The following is a 21,488-nucleotide window of genomic DNA, read 5'->3' as shown; positions in this document are numbered from 1 at the left end:
ACAAACAGTTTTTAAACCCCCATGTACTTGATGAAAGGGAGCCTACTCTATGGGCCTTCAATTCAGACAAACATGGACTTCAATCCTGGCTTGACCAATTTGTTAACTAGCATGAATTTCCTAACTTTTCTGTCTCTTAGTTTCATCATCTCTTAAATGGGCACTTATTAAGGGGATTAAATATCACAATGTATAAAAAGGGCAGGGCCAAGAGTAAATGCTCAAGAAATGGTAGCTATTGTGACCAATGAAATTGGGTGGTCCTAGGAATGCTCTAGCTCTTGTAAAATGCTTTATAGCTTTATTTTTTACTGTACAAACTTGTTGCAGTTGAGAATATTACAGAGCCTGGTTCAACAATTAAAATAATACCTTGTTTGCTCTGAAGAAGCTTTTCACCTAATAATTGCCTCTCCATTATTGTTTTCTTTTAGATGCCCCTTTGGCACCGGAAGTGCCTGAATGTCAGCGCTGGGAGAAACTGCAGAATTCAAGATGTGTTTGTAAAATGCCTTATGAATGTGGGTAAGCTCTGTCTTCTTCTCTGTTTTATTTAAAATAGATGGGATGATTTCTTAATGCCATTTGAAGCAACATGGATGGACCTAGAGATTGTCATACTAACTGAAGTCAGTCAGACAGAGAGAGACAAATATCGTATGATATCACTTATATGCGGAATCTAAAAAAAAATTGATACAAATGAACTTATCTGCAAAATAGAAACAGACTCACGGACTTAGAGAACGAACTTATGGTTACCGGGGGGAAAGGGTGCAGAGGATGGATAGTTAGGGAGTTTGGGATTGACATGTACACACTGCTATATTTAAAATAGGTAACCAACAAGGACCTACTGCATAGCACAGGGAACTCTGCTCAGTATTATGTAACAACCTAAATGGGAAAAGAATTTGAAAAAGAATAGATACATGTATATGTATAACTGAATCACTTTGCTGTACACCTGAAACTAACACAACATTGTTAATAAACTATACCCCAATATAAAATAAAAAAGTTAACAAATAATAATTAAATTAAAAAAAATAGATGGCATGATTTCTTAGATGCCAGTCTCTGTTAGCTCAAAGATGTTACTTACCATGGGTTAAGGGTCTTTGCATTTCAGTCCAGTCCATTTGCTGCTTGTTATTTGCCTGGGTCACCAGGACTGACCATTGGTGGCGTTAGGCAGTGATCTAATCTGGCTGGTGAGAAAGGCTGAAGGACTGCTTGAGACCGCTTGTTCTCTACATAAAATGGGGCAAAATGACAAAACCGTCACCTGAGGATTTAGAGCTTGAGGAGATTGGGGCTGAAATTCCCATGAGACGTAAACTCTTAAAGATACCAAGAGAAACAAAAGCAGCCACTTTTCTGATTCTTGAAATATGTTTATTTCTAGATTTGCATTCTAAGAACACCACCACACTTGAAATCACTCCATTGTAGAAAGATATCTGGAGTAATTACTGGTTGTTGGATACAGAGGGCATGATTAAATTGAGACAAGAGGAGGTTTACTGGTGGGACTATTTACAGAAATGTGGGCAGAGTAAAGAAAACTGCAAGCCACGGGGCAGTATTCCTGGACTGGTAGCAGTTCGGGTTTATAGTATCTCCGTGCCCAAGCCAGAAGGCGTGAGAGAGGAGCACTTATGAAAACCTGTTGACAGAGCGCTAGTTGAGGAAGAGCTGAGTCCCTCATTTGGGGCCCTCAGAGATCCCCAGCAGTGAGCCAGGGGAATAAAACCCCCCATTGTACCCTCTTCTCTCCCTCCAGTCTCTTGCCAGACTCCCCCATTGATCAAACACCCCTGAAGCTAGAGGACAAGGAAGTCTATTGATGTGGTCCATACGTGTCAGCCTCCCAGGCAGGGTGGAGAAGAGTGGAGGGTGAATCTGGAGAGGCAAATGGAAGATATCCAGTCCCCAGGACTTACTGGCCATCTTTAAGGTTAAGAATCAAAACACAAATTATTAGCCAATTACTTGGCTTTCAATTAGTATGGTCACCAAAACACATCTTCTTGAACACCTACATTGGGTAATGATGACTATGGTGGTATCTTATAAGAAGTAACTTCTCATGTGAAGGAGAACATAAAACTGAATAGCATAAGTGGAAATGGTCAGCCCAGAATCTTCTGACTGTGCTGTTATTCTCTATTAATCATTGTTTGCTTTGACTCACTTTCATCCTCTTTCCAACTTCTCTGATTCATTGAGTTTATCTGCAGCCTGTTTATAAATATGGTAAGAGTTTTAACATCAGATACTGATAACAAGATAGATGGCCTTGTAAGTTCTCTGCCCTTTAAGCTGTTCTGCGTACTTCTATGTAAAGTTTAAATAAACAGATAAAAAAGAAATACTAGGATTTATTTCTGTTATGTAAATGTCCAAATAAATTTAACTCTTGTTCAGAGAAGTAAACATTAGAGCTAAATATATATAAGTAAATATAGATTCTGTTTATTATTCAAAACAGCCTTGCTGTCTAGGGTTTCGCTACAGTAATTGTTTCCTTACCCATCAGCATTCAGAAATGTGGTTGTTTTTATTAGTGACATTTCAAATAGTTGGCACTATTTTAACACCAATGCATACGAAAAAAAGTAACCCATTTTATGGAGATATTTCTAAACTATTTTGTAAACGTAGATACTCTAAAAATAGCGTTGAAAAATAGAGTTCATTTTCCCTTGAGGATTCAGTCATCAGCTGTGGATAATGCTATAATATGGACCTGAACTCTCAGGGCTGCTGGCTTGGGAGGAGGTACTTTCTTCTGCAGCCAGTGGTCCCATTTGACTCCCATTCCTCTGAGTGTTTTGATCTTTGCTAATTTTCTGTCTCCTTCTTTGTCGTCAATCTACCATCTGTGGCTAGCAGACGTTGCCTTCTCTTCTAATTTGCTGTATCCGATCTGTTCTAGATGAAACTACATTGACACTAGATATCTAAGCTTGTAAAACTTGTGAGTAAATAAAGAGCAAAATATGTTCATTTTGAAGATTGGAGGGGGTTGGGCCCTAGTAATGCGGGGCATTTGCATTTCTGTTCCATCTTTTTGCTGTAGGTGACAACATCTGAGTCATCGAACCCAGAGCCTCACCTTTCACTTCTCATTCTCAGCTTTGAAGAAAGAAAATCTTGTAAATAAAGTAATTTAAAAAATTTGTTTCAGATCCTCCTTGGATGTGTGTGCTCGAGATGAGAGAAGCAAAAGGATACTGCCTCTGACAGTTTGCAAGATTCATGTTCTCCAATGTCAGGGTAGAAATTACACTGTTGCTGGTAGGGAGAGCTGTACTCTACCTGCCTCAGCTGAGAAAGCTTGCGGTGTGTGTCCACTATGGGGAAAATGTGACGGTAAGGGGCATTTCATATTTGTAGCTACAAAAATGCTCAAGTAGTAGGAGTGAAGTTTTCTAGTTTAGCGGCAGATCAAAGCACATCCCTGAGGATATCAAAGACTCCGACTGGTCTGAGCATGAACTATCCTCCCTGACTGCCTTCCCTGGGGAGGGGGTCGATCAAGAACTCTCCCTGATGGTCTGAATGTCCTCCCAAACATCACGTTCCACCTTCATGATTTTTGCTCTGTCCTTGTATTAGCCATATTATGTACTCATTCAAAAAGAAACAGACTCCCATAAAAATAACAATTTTTAAAAGAAGAAACGTTATATCACATTTTTAATAGGAAATGTCCCTTGCCATAAATATTAGGTAACCATGAAAATACATACAATGAAACAAAACAAGGTAGGAGATTCTAGCCAGAGGCTGCTCAAAGCTTGGAGGATGAAGCTTCCTTGTGATAAAGGGTGTTTAGCAAGTGTCAGGGGTGTGTTGAAAGCACACCCGTGCCAAGCTGACACTTTCTCCTAGAAGCAATCAGAAGGATGTGAAGAGAATAGAAAAGGAGGTACTACATTCTCAAGCTGTGATTCCATACTTGCTGGTGCTGTGTCCAGGTAGCACTTAACAATGATCTTGACAACCAGCACTGGCCAGCCCTCCTCCGCGGGGGGGAGGAGTTGGGTCGCCAGAGCCAAGTCACCGTCCTTAGTTTCCCCATCTGTCAAGTTGGGAGCCGGACGGTGCGATCTTGATCTGTAAGGTCTCTGCTAGATCCTCAGGCCCTCCTTTTCCTGGCCGGTACCCGCTGGGCACCTTTCCCCTCACTCCCGTCCCATTTGCAGCAGAGACGATGACACATATAGGCACGTCTGGGTCACTTTCGGTTTGGCAGTCACCACAGTGGTCTGGCAGACCTGGTTACCCTCCTTCTGGGGACGCCTGGCTGGTGTGTTCCAGCCTCGCACCTTCAGCACACACACGGCTTTCCTCCCCGACTCGTTTCTGATGGGTCTTTATGGGGCATGAGGCCTTTTGCATTTCATGCCCTCTCTCTCTCAAAGCAAGTTAATTCTTCTCTTGTCTCCCTCTGTTTGAGCCTCGCAGCCCGGCGTTTTGCTGAGGTCTCTGCATTTGGTCTGGGCGTTGAGGGGTCACACCGGGGGTTTGGGCCCCCCCTGTGCAGCGCGTGGAGGAGAGAACCGCTCCGCGGGGGTCCCATCGATAGGAAGCCTGGCAGCAGCCTCAAAACCTGCTTATTCTGTCGGAGTGGAGCGAAATGCCTCCCTTGCCCAATCCTGCAGCTTTTCCTGGGGGTCCGGGAGAGGGGAGGGTAATTGACTGCATCACGCGAGGCAGGAGCGTCTACAGCTCTCCAATTACCAAACATCACGACTTTGGACGTGATGCGCCTTGTCTTCCCCACCTCCACCATGGGCCACCAAGCCTCTCTCGCTTCTTTTTCCAGCCCAGAGCAGCAAATGTGTCTGCAGAGCCGCCTCGGAGTGCGAGGAAACAGGGTTCAGCGTCTGCGTGGAGGCGAATGGCAGGGAGCGGACGATGACAGAGTGTGAGGCCGGCGTCCTGAGGTGCCGAGGTCAGAGCATCTCCGTCACCAGCATCCGGCCCTGCGCCGCCGAAGCTCCGTAGCTCCCGGTGCCGGTGGGCCTGCTCGCAGCCCCGTGGCCGAGTTAAAACCTTTGCACGCCCGGCCCTGTAGACAGCTTCTCAGCACGCGGCCCATTCTTTCTCCTTCCACTCCGGGTCCACTTCTCCCAATCCCCAGGCCCTGCATAATTACACAAGCCTTTGTTCTCCCAAACCTGAATCCAGATCCTCTTTTTCTTCTCTTTTTAAATGTCAGTCAGGCTGAAGGATATTGATGAACCTTTGAAGGAGCTGTATGTTCTTGGAAAAATTGCTGACTTCTCTGGACCTTGACTTTTTTTTAATCTGAAAATTAGAGGGTTGGACTAGAGAAATCTGAATGCTCTATGATTCTTTTTAGTATGATTAAAAGAACCGACCAGAACACACCCTACAAATTGATTATGAAAACAGAAAGATTAGAGAGGCTGGCTTCGGCTCAGTGAAACTGAATACAAAGGGGACCTTGAATGGAAAAAGGCAGATACAATGATTCCATGCCAAGCACCACACCTAGAGATCCCTAATCTTGTCAGGAGGTTGAATCACTGCTATCAGAGTGGAATCCATCATGTTACGGTCACAGGGGCACCTTCTACTTTCTTGTCTGAGAACAAGTATTTACAATTGAGGCTTCTCTCTGGAGCTTTTCTTGTGTTTTCCAAACACAAGACCTGTAATTTGTCCCCCTCCTCCCCTTTCCTTTTGTAGGAAGCATCATTCATGCCTGAGCTATTGAGCGATTGCATATTTGGGAGAAGTGTTCTCTAACGTGGATACGTACTTAGATTTTTCAGGGTGCTCTACAGGTAGATCCATCTGTTTATTCCCTATTCATCTTTCATCAAAACAAAATAACAGCTGTAGTTGATGAAATGAGTGGGCTTCAATGGAATTTAAAATATGCTTTTATATACAAATAATATCTCTGTATTTTTCTGATACATTTCAATGAAACTTTAGTTTAAATGACAATGATTAAAAAACCCATTAAAGATACTATACTTCGGAATTTTAAAATCTGTGTTATGTTTGATTTTAAAGACTTTCCATGAAGGATGGCTAATGTGCTCTTTTTTATATTTTTAAAATTTTCAAACTACTTTATCGAGGTATGATTGACATGTAAAGAGCTGTACATGAGTTTGGGGATAAGTATACATCTGTGAAACCATCACCACCATCCAGACCATAAACATATCCAACATCTCCCAAAGTTTCCTCCCACCCTCATTATTATTATTATTATTATGGTAAGAACACTTAACATAAGATCTTTCCTGTTAGAAAATGTTAAGTGTACATCATAGCATTGATAGCTACAGGCGCTGTGCTATACAGTAGATCTCTAGAACTCATTTACCTTGCATAACTGAAATTTGATATCTTTTGACCATCACTTCCCCATTTTCCCCTGCCCCTAGCCCCTGGCAACCACCATTCTACTCTGCTCCATGAGTTTGACTGTTTTATATACCTCCTAAAAGTGAGATTATACAGTATTTATCTTTTCGTATTTGGCTTATTTCATTCAGCATCATGTCCTCCAGGTCTATCCAAGGGATGAGTGAATAGTTGGTGGAGAAGGAGGGGACCAGTGAATGAGGTTGCAGAGAGTTGCTGTCTTGAAATACGAAATTTCATGCCTTTTTAAGTTTTCCGAACATCCTTATACTTGACCTTTCCTCTAGTTGGACAGAGACCTTCACATTGTCTATGCGCGAATTAGGATCGTGGCAGCAGGGCTGCAAGAAGAAAGTAATTTTCAACATTAAGACTTCAAACACATTTTGAAACTTCCAAAATAAGTTCTTGAACATCTGAAGAGAAGGCTTTGAGGAAAGCTGGGAGGACTGTTTATGCCATGAAAATTGACTGCAATGAGAGCAGAGGGAGTGTGAGAATGTCCCCATCTGCCCTTCCCTCTGCCTCAGCCCAGGTGGGCTGGGCTGGGATGGGATCTAGCCTTGGAAGAGAAGGCAGAAAGTGCTGAAGTTAAAGTCATCTGGACCTAGCAGGGGACAGAGGGAGAGGAGGGAATCAGCTGGTGCATTGACCAGTTTCAGGGAGCTCCATGGGAGCTCAGTCACATCCTACTGGCCATCACTCACATTTTAAGTGGACACTGTAAGTCACCTGGGCAGAGACGCTGCTTTGGAAGGTCTCCTAATTGCGTCGGAGTGTGCCTTCTTGTGACACTCTACACATTTCCTAATAATTGACCAACAGTAGTGCTGCTTATCAATGCCCTGAGATTTACTGAGCCCCATCTTAACTGCTCTGTATGGAATCGCCCTCCCAACAGCAACAGTCCAGGGTGCTTGTAAGTCCCTTGAAACAGAGGGAATTTTCTTGGTATTCAGGTGGGGTACAGTGGGGACCCGAACTCTTGAGCTGGAACTCTTGAGTTGCCTAGCAACAAGCCAGGTAACTGGCTCATTTGATTGAGAGCTCCCCCTCTCAGCTAGGCAGGTCATTGCTAATCTCAGCTTCATATGGGACTTGTGAGTCCATCCTGTTGTTAAGTAGCCACTCAGAGCTGCAGGTGCTGAGCGGCTGGTTTACTCAACATTCCCTGAAACAGCTGCACATAAATTATTAATCACTTTTCCTTTTGGTTAAGATATGTGGATTCATCAATATGTTTGGACCGACCCCACAGTTTATCATTTGTTCTATATTTTTTTCTATACCTACCAACATTTCTTACACCCTCATACTCACACACATACTGACCCACCACAGGCGTTTAGATTATTTGTAAAATGAGCATAATAGCTAGTGAAGGTGGTCATCTTAAATTTGAAGATAAAGGAAGATGTTACATACTTAGGGTGTTCAGGTGTATCTACGACTCTTTCTTTCTCTGAGGTAGGAGAGGAGGAGGAGACACAGAGGAGAGAAGAGAAATGAAAAGAAGAGAGGGAGGGAGGGAGGGAGGGGAAGATTGGAGCATCCTTAGTACAAGAGTGGCAGAATTGAGCCGCTGCATTAGTCCTGCTACCTACCAGTCCACTGAGACTTTTCTTCCTTGATGGACTAGTTAAAGTGTATTCAATACTTTAGCTAGGAATGGAATGACCTCTTCTCTTTCAGATCACTGAGCCAGAAAGCAACCGCAGTAGGAGGCAATTTCCGTTAATATCTGAGAAACCCGAGGTATATGCATGCTTTTCAATTACCTTGGTCTTTCAGGCAGTTCACACATTTGGGGACAAGGAAGCTGATGGCATGATAGGAGTCCCTGCTGTGACCACCATAGTGCCTACAATTTGTCTTTTTATTTATTCCTGTCAGGCAAAGCTCCAGCTTTACCCTCAAAACATCAATCATGTAAAAAAATTTGCTTTTTTCATCCAAGGGTTAACAAGACTAGATGGGAAGACTGTCGTTTCAGAAGGGGTGGGCTGAAGGTGAAAAGGTGGGCACGAGAAGGAACAATAAAATGTTCTTTTTGATTCACAGGCTGAGGACAATTTCCTGTGAAAGGACAAACATTAAGAACTACTGTTATCACTGTTATTTCCGTGCATCCCTAGGAGAGGGGGCTGGTACTGAATCCCAGGGGAGGGGCCTCAAGTACATAACAGATCAATGATGCTCAAGACAGAGAAGCATTGATTGAGAGAATAAAGCAGATGTGCTGCTGGATGAGGATCTGTTATGCAATAATCAGCTGACCAAGTGGGCTGGGAACACAGACAGGTCAAAGGACTTTTCTGTAATAGTGAAGTGGAATTTTCTCATCAAGGGAAAGTTTTACCAGACACCCTCAGGAGAAACTGATTAACATGAAAGTCTCAGGATTGGTGTGTTATTAGATCATATACATCCTCAGTGTGTACCATAACAGTAGTTCATAAAGGGCCCCCACTGAACTCTAAGTCCAGAAACTCTTCTCTGCACAGACACTGAGCACCGGGGTGTTGAGGGGGGAATTGCTGAAGTCAGGTGTGATGTAAACCTGGACAAGCTCTCTAATGGGATGATTGTGGCCCCGTAGGATTAAATACTTTGGTAGGATGATGAGGAGACTTCCTAAGTGTCTGGAGTCTCTTAAAAATGCAATGATTGGCTGTTTCCCACGGACGTGGTGCACAGATTCATTAAATGTGAGAAAGCCACCTTTGAGGACATCTGGTCTCCAAGCCTCCTCTGGACTAGTGACGGCAGGGACTTGACGATATGGTTCTGTGCCCGCTGTGACTCAGGACACTGGCTGTATATACTCAATAAAACGGCCATTTTACAGTTATTATCCATTGTGACATAGCTGGTTTACTCTAGAAATGGCTCTTCTGCCTCCCAGGGTGGTGCTCATCTCGTTTCACTATAGTGCTGGCCCCTTTACTGTCCTGGGGACACGTGGCTGTTATGTTTGAGTTGTGTCTTGCCAGGCAGGGGCAGGTTCATGTGCAGTGTGGGAGTGTTCTCTTGAGACACCCACGGGGCAGGTATTCTGAAATACTAATCTTTTGTGCCATGGAAGTGTGGGCCTCTTAATTCTCTCCCTTTTTGCTTTTGAATACAGTTAGGAGATTTTGTCTCATGTCCCCTGTGGAAGATTGATGGAGGGTGAGGATGCTCGCTCTTGAGAATTGCAATAGAGAATGAGGCAGAGGATTTAAGGAAGAAACAGAAATTCCTGAGATCAAAATGATATTGACAAGCAAGGCTAAGTTCTGGAAAAGTTGATCTTGGGATGCTGGCTTATTAAGAGATTGTTTTTCCTGCTTCTGACAGCAGGGGTGGCTGCAGCTAACAGTTCCCTGGAACGCAGACTGGGAATTCTAATCTGTGATCAACAGTCTTTCCCATGTTGGTGTGAGAGAGAACAAGAATGTCTTAGTTCTGGCTGCTATAACAAAACACCATGGACTGGATGGTTTAAACAACATTTATTTCTCACAGTCCTGGAGGCTGGGAAGTCCAAGATCAAGGTCCCAGTAAATTGGGTGTCTGGTGAGGGCCTTCTTCCTGGTTTTCAGACAGCTGCTTTCTTGCTGTATCTTCACATCGTGGAAAGAGAGGGAGCTCTAGTCTCTTCCTCTTATAAGAGCACTAATCCTATCATGGAGGCGCTACCCTTATGACCTCTGACCTCATCTAAACCTAATTACCTCCCAAAGGTTCCATCTCCAAATACCGTCACCTTGGGGATTAAGGCTTCAACATATGAATTTTGAGGGGACACATTTAGCCCATAGAAGGGACCATAAGTTACTGTAATTTATTGGTCAAACCTGTTGCTTCATCCAGTGGGTTGGTGAGGAATCTTAGCTCACGAGCTTGCCCTTTGGCAATCTTGGCAAATAATGTAAAGAGAGCAAAGTAAATTTATGGAACGTGATATATTCTCCCTACATATTCTAGGAGACATTTTTCTCTCACATTATAATGACAGTGTTTTAAATGCCTAATACAAGTCCCAAGCAACTCAGGCTAGGATATACCATCTCTGCTGAGCAGGAACATTGGAACTTAGTCTTGGGCTGTGGATTGCAAAGACACAAATACAGGAAAAGAGCAACATTAATATTTAAACCTAAACCTGCTGGGAGCACTTTACCTATATTAACTCATTCAATCAGCTCAAGGACACTAGGAATAAGTACTATTATTAGCCTCACTTTACAAATGAGGAAATGGAGGCATAGAGAAGCTAAGTAAGTGATTTACTCAACTTCACACAGATAACAAATGGAGGAAACAGGATTCAAATCCAAGCCCTTTGGTTCAGTAGATCCTACTCTTAACCACTATTCTGATATGTTGAAGATGGTAATAGAACTTCTTGTTGATATAGGACGTTAACAGGTTCTAAATTTTTTGCAATACTTGGTCCTATTCAAAAATAAACCAACATTCAAGATAAGATTTGGTTACTGAAATAAAAACACAGTAGTTAATTTCCATAACTTTTCAGAAAGATTCAGCTATATAAATATGATGAATTTCTCAAACTGATATTTTAAAATGGATTGAAATAAATTTTTAAAGCTCTAATGCTCCATGAATCTACTGTGTGTGTGTGTGTGTGTGTGTGTGTGTGTGTGTGTTTGGATGGGTCTAGGGGTACACTCACCTAGGAATGGGACTGCCAAGATTTTGATCTTGAGGATATGGAGATTTAATAAACACTGGCTTGTTCTTTCTTGAATAACATTTAATTCTCTAAATATTTTGGAGATTTCAAGACATCTTCCTGTTATTGATTTCTAGTTCAATTCCACTGTGATTAGAGAACATATTTTGTATGATTTCAATCCTTTTAAATTTGTACAGATTTGTTTTATGGCCCAGAATATGGTCTATTTTGGTGACTGTTCCATGTGTACTTGCAAAGTAGTTGCTTTCTGTTGTTCAGTGGGGTGTTCCACACGTGTCAGTAAGTTCAACATGGTAGTGTTGTTCAAGTCTTCTGTATCCTTATTGATCTTCAGACTGCTTGTTCTATCAGTTACTGAGAGTATTGAGATCTCTAACTTTGTGTAGATTTAGGTGAATAAACTTTTAGGATTATTATGTCCTCTTGATAAATTGACCCATTTGTTGCCAGTCAAATGTCTCTTTGATATATTCTTTGTTTTGAAGTCTACTTTGTCTGGTATTAATATAGCTACTTCAGTCTTCATTTGATTTTAGAAGTACTGTATATAAATATTGTACATATAAGTAGAGTGTATTAGTTAGGGTTCTTCAGAGAACCCTACAATTATATATATATAATTTATTATAAGGCATTGGCGCATGTGATTATGAAAGCTAAGAAGTCCTATGATCTACCATTGCAAGCTACAGATCCAGAAAACCCCTGGTGTAAATTCCAGTTCAACTCTGAAGGCCTGAGAACCAGGAGTGCCAATGGTTTAAGCCTCATTCCAAGGGCAGGAGGAGACCAGTCTCAGCTCAAGCAATTAGGTAGAGAGAGAGAGAGAGAATTCAAACTTCCTTTGTTTTTTGTTCTATTTGGGTCCTCGATGGATTGACTGATCCTTACCTACATTGGGGATAGCAATCTGCTTTACTCAGTCCACCAATTCAAATGTCAATCTCTTCTGGAAACACCATCACACACACACTCAGAAAAAATGTCTAACTAGATACCTGGGCATCCTACAGCCCAGTCAAGTTGACACAGAAAATTAATCATCTCAAGTCCACCCCTTATTAACTTGGCTTAACTTATTAACCCCCATACACATCTCTATAAACCATACTTAATCTCCAAATAAAGATAATAATAAGGTCAGAATTCCATCTCACATGATACAACTATCTTACATACAACTGAAAACATACTAACCCTTTCCCCAGAAGAAGGGGTTGAGAACTTGAGGGATGTTTACACTTCCCCTTGATATCCTGTAACTTAAATACTATGATGTAAAATGAACAATACTTAAATACTATGATATAAAGTAAATAATCTTATGTTGCATGATAAGGAAATAAGAGAGGAAAGAAAAAAAAGATATTTGCTTAATATACACACACAAATTCATAACAAAATAAAGAGGAAATATTCAGGACAATTACAGTCCTCATTTCTACAACTGGTCACATGGTTGTAGCTGGTATTTTAACTCTCTTCTTCAGCTACAAAATCTGTATTCCCTTTGCCTTCGGCAAGCACCTCAGCTACTTGTGGTTCTTTACATGATGCAGTGACCCACACCTTCATTCCTGAAAGGTCTGGGCCATTAGTAGTCCTGCCTGGATTGGGATGTTGTTGTTTTCCATTGACCTTAATCACAGGGCATGGTATCACTAAGAGAGGCCCTAAAGGATCTCCTGTATCCCAGACATGCTCTTCCTTCCCTCCACTATGGAGCAGTAGTCCAATTTCTCCTCGGTAGTCAGGATCAGTCACTCCAGTCAGCCCAGTTACTTCCTTCCTTGCCTGTTGATTCAGAGGCCTGAAGAGCCCAATGCGGCCAGGTGGCAGTCTTAACTTCCCATTCAATGGAATCATTTTTGTGTCTCCTGGTGGAAGCATTCACCCTCTGGAACTAAGACTTCTAGGCCAGCAGAGCATAAGATCATGGGAGCAGAAAGCAAAAGTTTTGCTAATGGATTACTAGGGATAATAACAGTGAGTGACGCCAGTGGGTGAGTGATGCCATTCGCATTTCCATCCCTTGGTTCTTGGATTTCTGAACAGTGGATGGGAGAAAGAGCACTATACATTGGATGCTGATTCAGAGCACATACAATCTTCTGCAGATTCTTGCCCCAGCCCTGCAAGGTATTGCCACCTAGCTGGCACTGTAACTAAATCTTCAAAAGGCCAGTCCACTATGCTGTCAAACCAGCTGTCTCAGGATGGTGAGGAACATGGTAACACCAGTGGATTCCACGAGCATGTGCCCATTGCAGCACTTGCTGTGAAGTGAGTTCCTAGATTGGAAGCAATGATGTGTGGATAAGACATTCTGTAAGTCCACAGATGGTAGTCTTAGCAGAAGCATTGGATGCAGAGAAGGCAAATCCATATGCACGCTTAGTGTCAATTTCAGTGAGAACAAAACACTACCCCTTCCATACTAGATGTTTTGTTCAATGTAATCAATGTGCCATCAGGTAGCTAGCTGATCACCCTGGGGAATGGTGCTGTACTGAGGACTCAGTGTTAGTCTCTGCTGCTGGCAGACTGGTCACTCAGTGGTGGCCGTGGCCAGGTCAGCCTTAGTGAGTGGAACTCCATGTTGCTGAGTCTAAGCGTGACGTCTATCCCTGCCACGATGGCCACTTTGTTCATGAGCCCATGGGGTTATGATGGGAATGGCTGGGGAAAGAGGCTGACTGGTTCCACAGAACAAGTCATTCTCTCTACTTGACTATGAAAGCTCTCTGCTGCTGGGGTCACATTTTGGTGAATATTTACATGGGACACAAATATCTTCATTTTTTTTTTTTTTTTTTTTTTTTGCGGTACGCGGGCCTCTCACTGTTGTGGCCTCTCCAGTTGTGGAGCACAGGCTCTGGACGTGCAGGCTCAGCGGCCATGGCTCACGGGCCCAGCCGCTCTGCAGCATGTGGGATCTTCCCGGACCGGGGCATGAACCCATGTCCTCTGCATCAGCAGGCGGACTCTCAACCACTGCGCCACCAGGGAAGCCCTATCTTCATATTTTTTGAAAATTCAGAGAGGTCTATCCATGTTCCTCTTCCCTATATTTTCTTGGTACCAATTTTCCAATCATGTCTTTCCAAGTCTCTGACCATCCAGCCAAATCATGGGACACAGCCCAGGAATCTGTGTATAATCGCACGTCTGACCACTGCTCTTTCCAAGCAAAGTGGACAATGAGGTGCCCTGTTCAAAGTTCTGTCCACTGGGAGGATTTCCCTTCACTGCTGTTTTCAGAGAAGGGGCTGTAGTGTCACCGCTGTCTGCTCATGGGTGGTGGTTGCATATTGTGCAGACCCATCTGTAAACCAGGCATGAGTTCTCTCTTCCTTTGTCGGCTGATCATGGCGCTCATCGTGTACCATGGGGCCATAGGTGAACATGGGTGAGAGAAGGCAGTGTAGCAGGAGTAAGGATTATAGGCATTTGCATCACTTCTTCACATAACTTACTTATGCGCTTTGGCCTGCTCAGGCCAATCACATATACATCACTTCTATTTGATGATGGAGTGCCGCTGTGCATGTCCAAATTTCTGGCATGGTGGGTCAGATAACACCCTGTTCATGATGGGCAGCTCAGCTCACGTGGTAACTTGGTGGCCCACAATTAAGTGTTCAGTCTCTACTAAGGCCTAATAGCAAGCCAAGAGTTGTTTCTTGAAAGAAGAGTATTTATTTGCAGAGGATGGCAGGGCTTGGCTCCAAAATACTAAGGCCTGTTGCAGCACTTTTTTTTTTTTTTTGCTGTGAAGTGAGAGGCCCACTAGATGTTGTGCTTTTCTTGGTTGTAGAAGTGGCAGGATGCAACAACTTATCCTTCACTGTAGATGGGATGTCTCCACATGGCCCCACACCATTGGACCGCTAGAAATTTCACTGAGATACTCTCAGTTTAGTCAGATTTATTTCCCAACCTCTAACATACAAATATCTTACCAATAAGTCTAGAGTAGTTGCTATTTCTCGTTCACTAGGTCCAATCCGCATGTCATCAATGCAGTTGGTTGACATGATATTTCGTAGAAGAGAAAGTTGATCTAGATTCCTATGAACTAAGTTATGCCATAAATCTCACTCAAGCATATCATGGTGTATGATCCTTTTAATATAATGTTGAACTTGATTTGCTAATATTTTGCTGAGGACTTTTGCATCTATATTCATCAGGGATATTGGTCTGTAACTTTCCTGTCTTGTAGCATCCTTGTCTGCTTTTGGTATCGGGGTAATGCAGGCCTCATAAAATGATTTTGGAAGTGTTCTAGTTTTTGGAAGCTTTTAAGAAAGATTGGTATTGACTCTCCTTTAAATGTTTGGTAGCATTCACCGGAGAAGACATCTGGCCCTAGACTTTTGTTTGTTGAGAGGTTTCTGATTACTGATTCAATCTCCTTACTAGTAATTTACCACCCTGTCATTTCTTTTTATAATAGCTCCTGAGTCCAAAAGTCTATCACCTACTGTCTGACTTACCAGTTTATCTAATCTGGTAATTACATGCTAAAATACTAAGTTATTATTTTATTACCTTGTTCAAGAACTTCTTCTGGCTACCCAGGGTCTTCCAGATATAGTGTAACCTGATTTGTCATTCAATATTTGGCCCTTTGCTATTTAGCCGTCTTCATCTCTTAGTAACACCTTTCTGCTATTGTCACGGGGCTCCATTCCATCCTCTATGGAAGTTACAGACTGGATAATAGCCCCACAGGCCTGTCTACCTCCATCCACAGGTCTGGCACATTCTTACCATCCCAGCCCTAAGCAGAGTCACTGAGGGCTGGATGTGGGATAATTAATGACTTTCTTATAATTCCACTGGACTCAAGGTAAAGATAAATTTCAACTCTCCCATCTTTCCCAGAAAAATTTTAAAAGTTCTGGTTAAACTGTCCTGCAGACTAATAAGCAATTCTCTAGGTTTCCCATTTTTAAGATTGAGCTGCTTTTTGACCAATGTTCAATTGAAGTATTAGGGCATTGGTCAATTTAATCCTCAAGATTTACCTCAGAATATTTGGAGGAAGTGGTAGGTAGGGTAGAAGGAAGGATTTCTTATCTTGTGTTTTTCGGTGGCTCCCAAATTGAAAAAGAAACTATGAGTCACATATATGTAGAAAATCGTGCTCTCCAAATTTATCTTGCTTTCAGGATAACCACATAATTCAATAAATAAAATCCAGGACGTTGTGTCCAGAAGGAATACAAATAAGTAAGATTGGTTTTTTTTTGGATAAATAAAGTTTGACAAAGTAGAGTTAAGAAGTAAACGCCATTTCTCAGGTCATGACTTGGTGATTTTCATATGTATGCAAACACACGTACATTTTTGTAATGAACCCCACTTTCTTTCCCTCATGTTGCTCCTGACTCTACCCATGTTTTCTACTGTCCCAGTCTTAGGGATACCTGCAGTAAATTAGAAAGAAAGAGAAATTCCAAGAAATGATAATTCCCAGACTGCAGCTATAGAAGATTGCTTGTCAGAGAGTTGCTTTCTGTCAGGGGTGTAGATCAAATCTCCTGATTAGCTCACAGGATGCTACCATGTGTGACTGACATGCATTCTCTAGTTTTATACTTAGGTAATCTGAAGGAGAGTGGCAGAGTTGGGGACTAAATCAAGTGATAATAAAACACTTTTAGAAAATAATTTGCTGCAATCTTGGAGTCTCTTGAGGTCTCCAGAAGAAGTGCCTGGTCTTGATTTTAACTTTTAAAACTATGGCGGCAAGGGGACAATTCCAAGAAGCAATCCCCCGGCTTCTTTCTTTGGAAGACTATTTCTTTCTTCCCATCTGTGATTTTTTATTTTCCTCTTTTCTGGTAAAACTGCCTTCTTAGCAAGGTCAGCCAAGCTAAACGTCCCTGATTTACCAGCAGAACACTGGCTCTCATTGTTGGGTTAAAGGGCAGAGCGCTGAATTGCAAAATAATGTGATTCAGAGCGCTTCAAAGTAGCGCTGGCCCATTAAGCAGTCTGTGAACATCATTGAATCTCTATCCTAAAGTAAACACAAGTTGAAAACCAATTACATGTGCAAATAATAGTGAGGCAAGCAGCAAGAGTAACAATGATAAACAAATCTGTATTCTTCACGAGTTCTTGAACATAATTTTTCTCTGTAACTCTTTTTCCCTAAGACCCTCAGTAAGTCTCTCTGCCCCAAGTAACATGGCTGTGTTTGAACCATAGAGATGAACCATGGAGGCCAGTGGAGGACTGACGGAAAGAGAGGCATCAAGGGGGGCGGGGGGCAACTCTTTGAGAGCGGAAGGTAGTGGTTGGGCGGCATTACGAGAAATAATTGCTGGGGAGAGCAAATAGGTCTAAATTTCGCCTGTCACACAGCCTGACTGTGGCTTATTCTGTATGATAAGACAGCAAATAAGAAGGCTGCGATGGGGAATTGCAGTCAGTTAGAGGCCGCCAGAGCAGCTGAGCTGGGATCCTCTGACTAGAGGGGCCGCCTTGTCTACATCCTCTCAAGAAGCGCAGCAACGTTCGCCGAGCCAGGAACGTGGCCACGTGGGGTAAGGATAATCAGCTGGCTTTATATGCAAGTCGCTGAGTTTATGTTAAAATTTGTGATTCTAATAATACATTTGTTACTGTAAGGAACGGCACCAAGAAACGGAGGAGAGCTTAAACAAGCTTCATTTGGGAACGCTCCCGGGCGAGGTTCACTGGTCCGAGAGAAAGGGGCCAGAGAAGTCGCGCCCGGGCGAGGGTTTGGGCAGAATTTATAGGGGAAGAAGGGAAAGGGGTGTGGCGAATCCGGGAGGGCGCAGGGTATTCCTTATTTGGTGGTCTTTTCGGGTATCGTGGCAATATATGGTGCCGGTTGCATCAGTCTCGGGACCACTAGTCCCGCCCCTCGAAAGGCGGGAAGGCTGGGCCGGGTGGAAAGTCCTCAGGTCAGTTCCTGGAACTGGGTGGTCTGGAAAGTCTCCAGGTCAGTTTCTGGAACTGGGTGGTCCGGAAAGTTTCGGTCTGATGCAAGCTGTGAGTCTGATTGCGTTCCCCTGCCTCGCCTTACAGTTACTATATACATTGTATAGTTAACATTTACTTAAAAATGATTCTGTGCGGGGTTTCTAAGTGCTTTACATGTACATTAATACATTTAATCTTCACAATAGCACCTTGAGGTAGATAATTATGATCCCAATTTAATGTGGAAATTGAAGTACAGAGAGGTAAAACGATTTTGAAGTACAGTAATGTGGAAGTAATTGGAAGTAATGTGGAAATTGAAGTAATGTGGAAATTGAAGTACAGAGAGGTAAAATGATTTTACCAAGTCACACAGCTCGTAAGGGGTGAAGCTGGAATATGATAAAAAGAGACTCGGAAATTCTTGTCAGGGTGAATCCTTCCAAGATTAGGGTTTAGACAAAGATTTAGCTGTGATGCGTGTTTCGTGGGGCCATTCTACCTAATTTCCACAAAGCAATGATAAGGAAGGCTCTGCTGGTTGCTAGGATGGGTGGAGAGTAATAGTGGGGGTGGATATATAAAGAAGTATCAGACAAGGTCTTGTGTCAGTGAATTTACACTTTTTGAGAACGTCCTATAGTCCTGCGTGGCTCAGCCCAAATTCTGTTACGACTCTTTGCCCCATGTTCTGATATCGTCTTGTGCAATACTGTAGCTACTAGCTACATATGGCTACTTAAAATTAAAAGCTTAATTCTTCCGATGGACTAGCCACATTTCAAGTGTTCAGTTGCCACACGTGGCTAGTGGCCACCATATTGGCCAGTGCAGATATAGAACATTAACGTCATTGCAGAAAGTTCTATTGGAAATGTCATTTGACTTAACCCGCCAAAGAGGTCAGCTAAACCTGCGTCTCTTGCCTTCTTTTTCTTGCTCTGTTTCATGTATGTTATGCTTGGGAATAGCTTCTGACTCCATTAAGAATTTAATCAAAGCCATTACCCAGAAAATACACCTATGCAATTCTGCACAGAAATTGGCATACAACTTTGAGTGGAATCACAGACTTTCTGTGTAATAGTAATCCACTGGTGCGTAGCAAATTACCTTAAAGCTTAGTGCCTTAAGACAACATGGATTTATTATCTCATACAGTTTTGTGGTTAAGGAGTGGTTTAGCTTAGTGATTCCGGCCCAGGACTCCCATTAGACTGCACTGGGGTTGCTTGATTTAGCAAATAAAAATATAAAATGCTCAGTTAAAATTGAATTTTAGAAAAATGATAAATAATTCTTTAGTAGAAGTGTGCCCCATGCAATAATCAGGGAATACTTTTACTAAAAAAATTACTCATCGCTCACCTGACATTCAAATTTAATTGGACAGTCTGTCTTTTATCCCATAGTCCAGTCAGTGTGTCAACTGAGGCTTCAGTCAGCTGAAGGCTTTACCCAGGGCTCATGGATCCATTTCCAAGATGGCTCATTAACGAGCCTAGTAAGTTAGCTCTGCTTGTTTGCAGGAGGCATCAATTCTTGGCCACATGGACCTCTTTTTGGGCCACTTGAGTGTCCTTATGTTGGCAGCTGGCTTCCCCCAGAGTGAGTGATTCAAGAGAGTGCAATACGATGACCTTGGCTTGGAAGTTACACTGTTACTTCCGAACTGTTGTATTGATTGCACAGGGCATTTCTGTTCACTGTGGGAGCGGGGTACGTAACCATCAGGAGGAAGGAATCGTGGAGCCATCTTGGAGGCTGGCTCCATCCTCTGGAATTTCTACACAGATGTCATAGAGTATAAGCTCCACGAGGGTAGAATTTTTCTCCTCAACGATTGTAGCCCCAGTGGCTATAACAGTGCTTTGTAGATTATAAGCAGTCAACAAATATTTGTTAAGTGAATGAATAAATGGGACTCTGGCCTAAAATCTCTGACCTAAAAGATTCCTTTGGTTCTTAAAATGTTTTGTAGAAAGAAAAGATGCTTTTCCAAAGAGCTTGGGGATGAAGGGGTTAGAATATAGGTAATAGGGATTTATAAAGAGGAACATCAGTTTAATAAGTTGCCGCTGTTTGAGTAAAGCATCCTAGGACTTGTTTGGAAAACTGGGGATCTTTGAAGAATGCACTAACCATTCTGTCTCTAGACTGCTGTTCTAATCTATAGATCCTCGACTTGAGCTGCAACATTTCCAGCCTCCAGCCAACCCTGCTTACTTCAGACTGGCCTCCACAATCCCAACTGGCTAGAGCCAATTCCTTAATATCCTGTTACTGTTTGTCCTGAATTCAGTGGTTTTTGTATACTGACAGACTCCTGGTTTTTCTCAAGTCTGAAGTTAAGGGGAGATTCTGTCAGCAGCCAAGGATCTCTCTGTTCGGTCCTGAACAGGTCTTTTCCTCCAATTGCATGGCTTGTCCCTATACTTGTGCTACTAAATGTATAAAGGTATATAGTTATGCCACCCCTTAGATTTTCTCTAATTATTTAACATGCAATGTTAAATACATTGCACCCTTAAAGCTGTCTGTCCATTTATCTTTATTTCAAAAATCTGAACAAAGGGCCAGCATATACTTGAGTTCAGTGTTTGAAATTTAAATGTCAATAAGATAAAAATAATAGCAAAAAAACAATGTTGCTCATGAATGATCCTGATAGCGGTGGTGTTAAATGAGTCCCAGGCTCTGTGTTAGAAACTTCTTTGTCTGTACATGATTGCCTGTATGTAACCTTTCAGGTGTGCATTGTGAAAAAAGTGAAGAGTTATTATTCAGATGCTACGAAGGTTAACACATGCGCACCCGCATACACACAGTTCAAAGGGATCAATGTTCTAGGATAAAAATGGAAAGGAAACTATGAGATTTAATAGAATGTCAGAAAGGGGCTTTTGTGGAAAAGTACCTGGCACAGTCTCGACACGTAAATTACAACTTAAGAATAGACAGGTTAAAGTTTGTCGTAAGACTGTTCTTTAGAGAGGAAAGAGTGTGAGTAGTAAGCCAAAGCTGGCAAAATATGAGACCAAAGGGCTCCGTGTGAGAAATGGCAGTGGTTCTCCTCTTAATGGCGGCAGAATTGTTTCATGTTCTGTCATTTTTTGATACCTGCTGGGATGTAAGCTTCCCAAGATAGAGGGCTGTCCTATGCAAAGCCATGGGGCTGTCACCGCTCAAATCACAAGTTATTCCTCAAGTGAATTGGTGGGCGTGGTTTTTGCTAACAGAAGCCACCAGGGAGAGCCTGGAGGGTAAGGAAGATACCACCACTTCAACATCCCCACACTAGGTGCTGTCTCTTTCCTCAAGATGTTGCAAGTTTGTGAGTTATGAGGATGAAGACAAGAGTCAGTTGTAGAAAAGGCCTAGCGGTTTATTTCCTGATGGT

The 21,488-nt window shown here is 42.5% G+C and overlaps 1 protein-coding gene across 4 annotated transcripts in view; it reads left to right on the top strand.

Annotated features, from left to right (window-relative positions):
- The window catches only part of C7 (complement C7), a 53,848-nt gene extending 47,825 nt beyond the window's left edge, over positions 1-6,023 (top strand). For 2 of the 4 annotated variants that reach the window (XM_027101197.1, XM_027101198.1), the window contains 3 exons: positions 435-525; positions 3,194-3,378; positions 4,838-6,023. In XM_027101197.1, coding sequence (XP_026956998.1) covers positions 435-525; positions 3,194-3,378; positions 4,838-5,019 — 458 coding nt within the window. In that variant the 3' untranslated portion in view covers positions 5,020-6,023. The other 2 variants (XM_027101200.1, XM_027101199.1) reach the window with 2 other exon arrangements.
- Positions 6,024-21,488: the final 15,465 nt, after the last annotated feature.

This window comes from Aethalodelphis obliquidens, unplaced genomic scaffold (genome assembly GCF_003676395.1).
Source record: "Aethalodelphis obliquidens isolate GAN/ISIS:26980383/991018 unplaced genomic scaffold, ASM367639v1 scaffold4, whole genome shotgun sequence".
NCBI classification, from domain to species: domain Eukaryota; kingdom Metazoa; phylum Chordata; class Mammalia; order Artiodactyla; family Delphinidae; genus Aethalodelphis; species Aethalodelphis obliquidens.
Note: the sequence above shows the minus strand (reverse complement) of the source record. Positions and strands in the feature narration are given on the sequence as shown.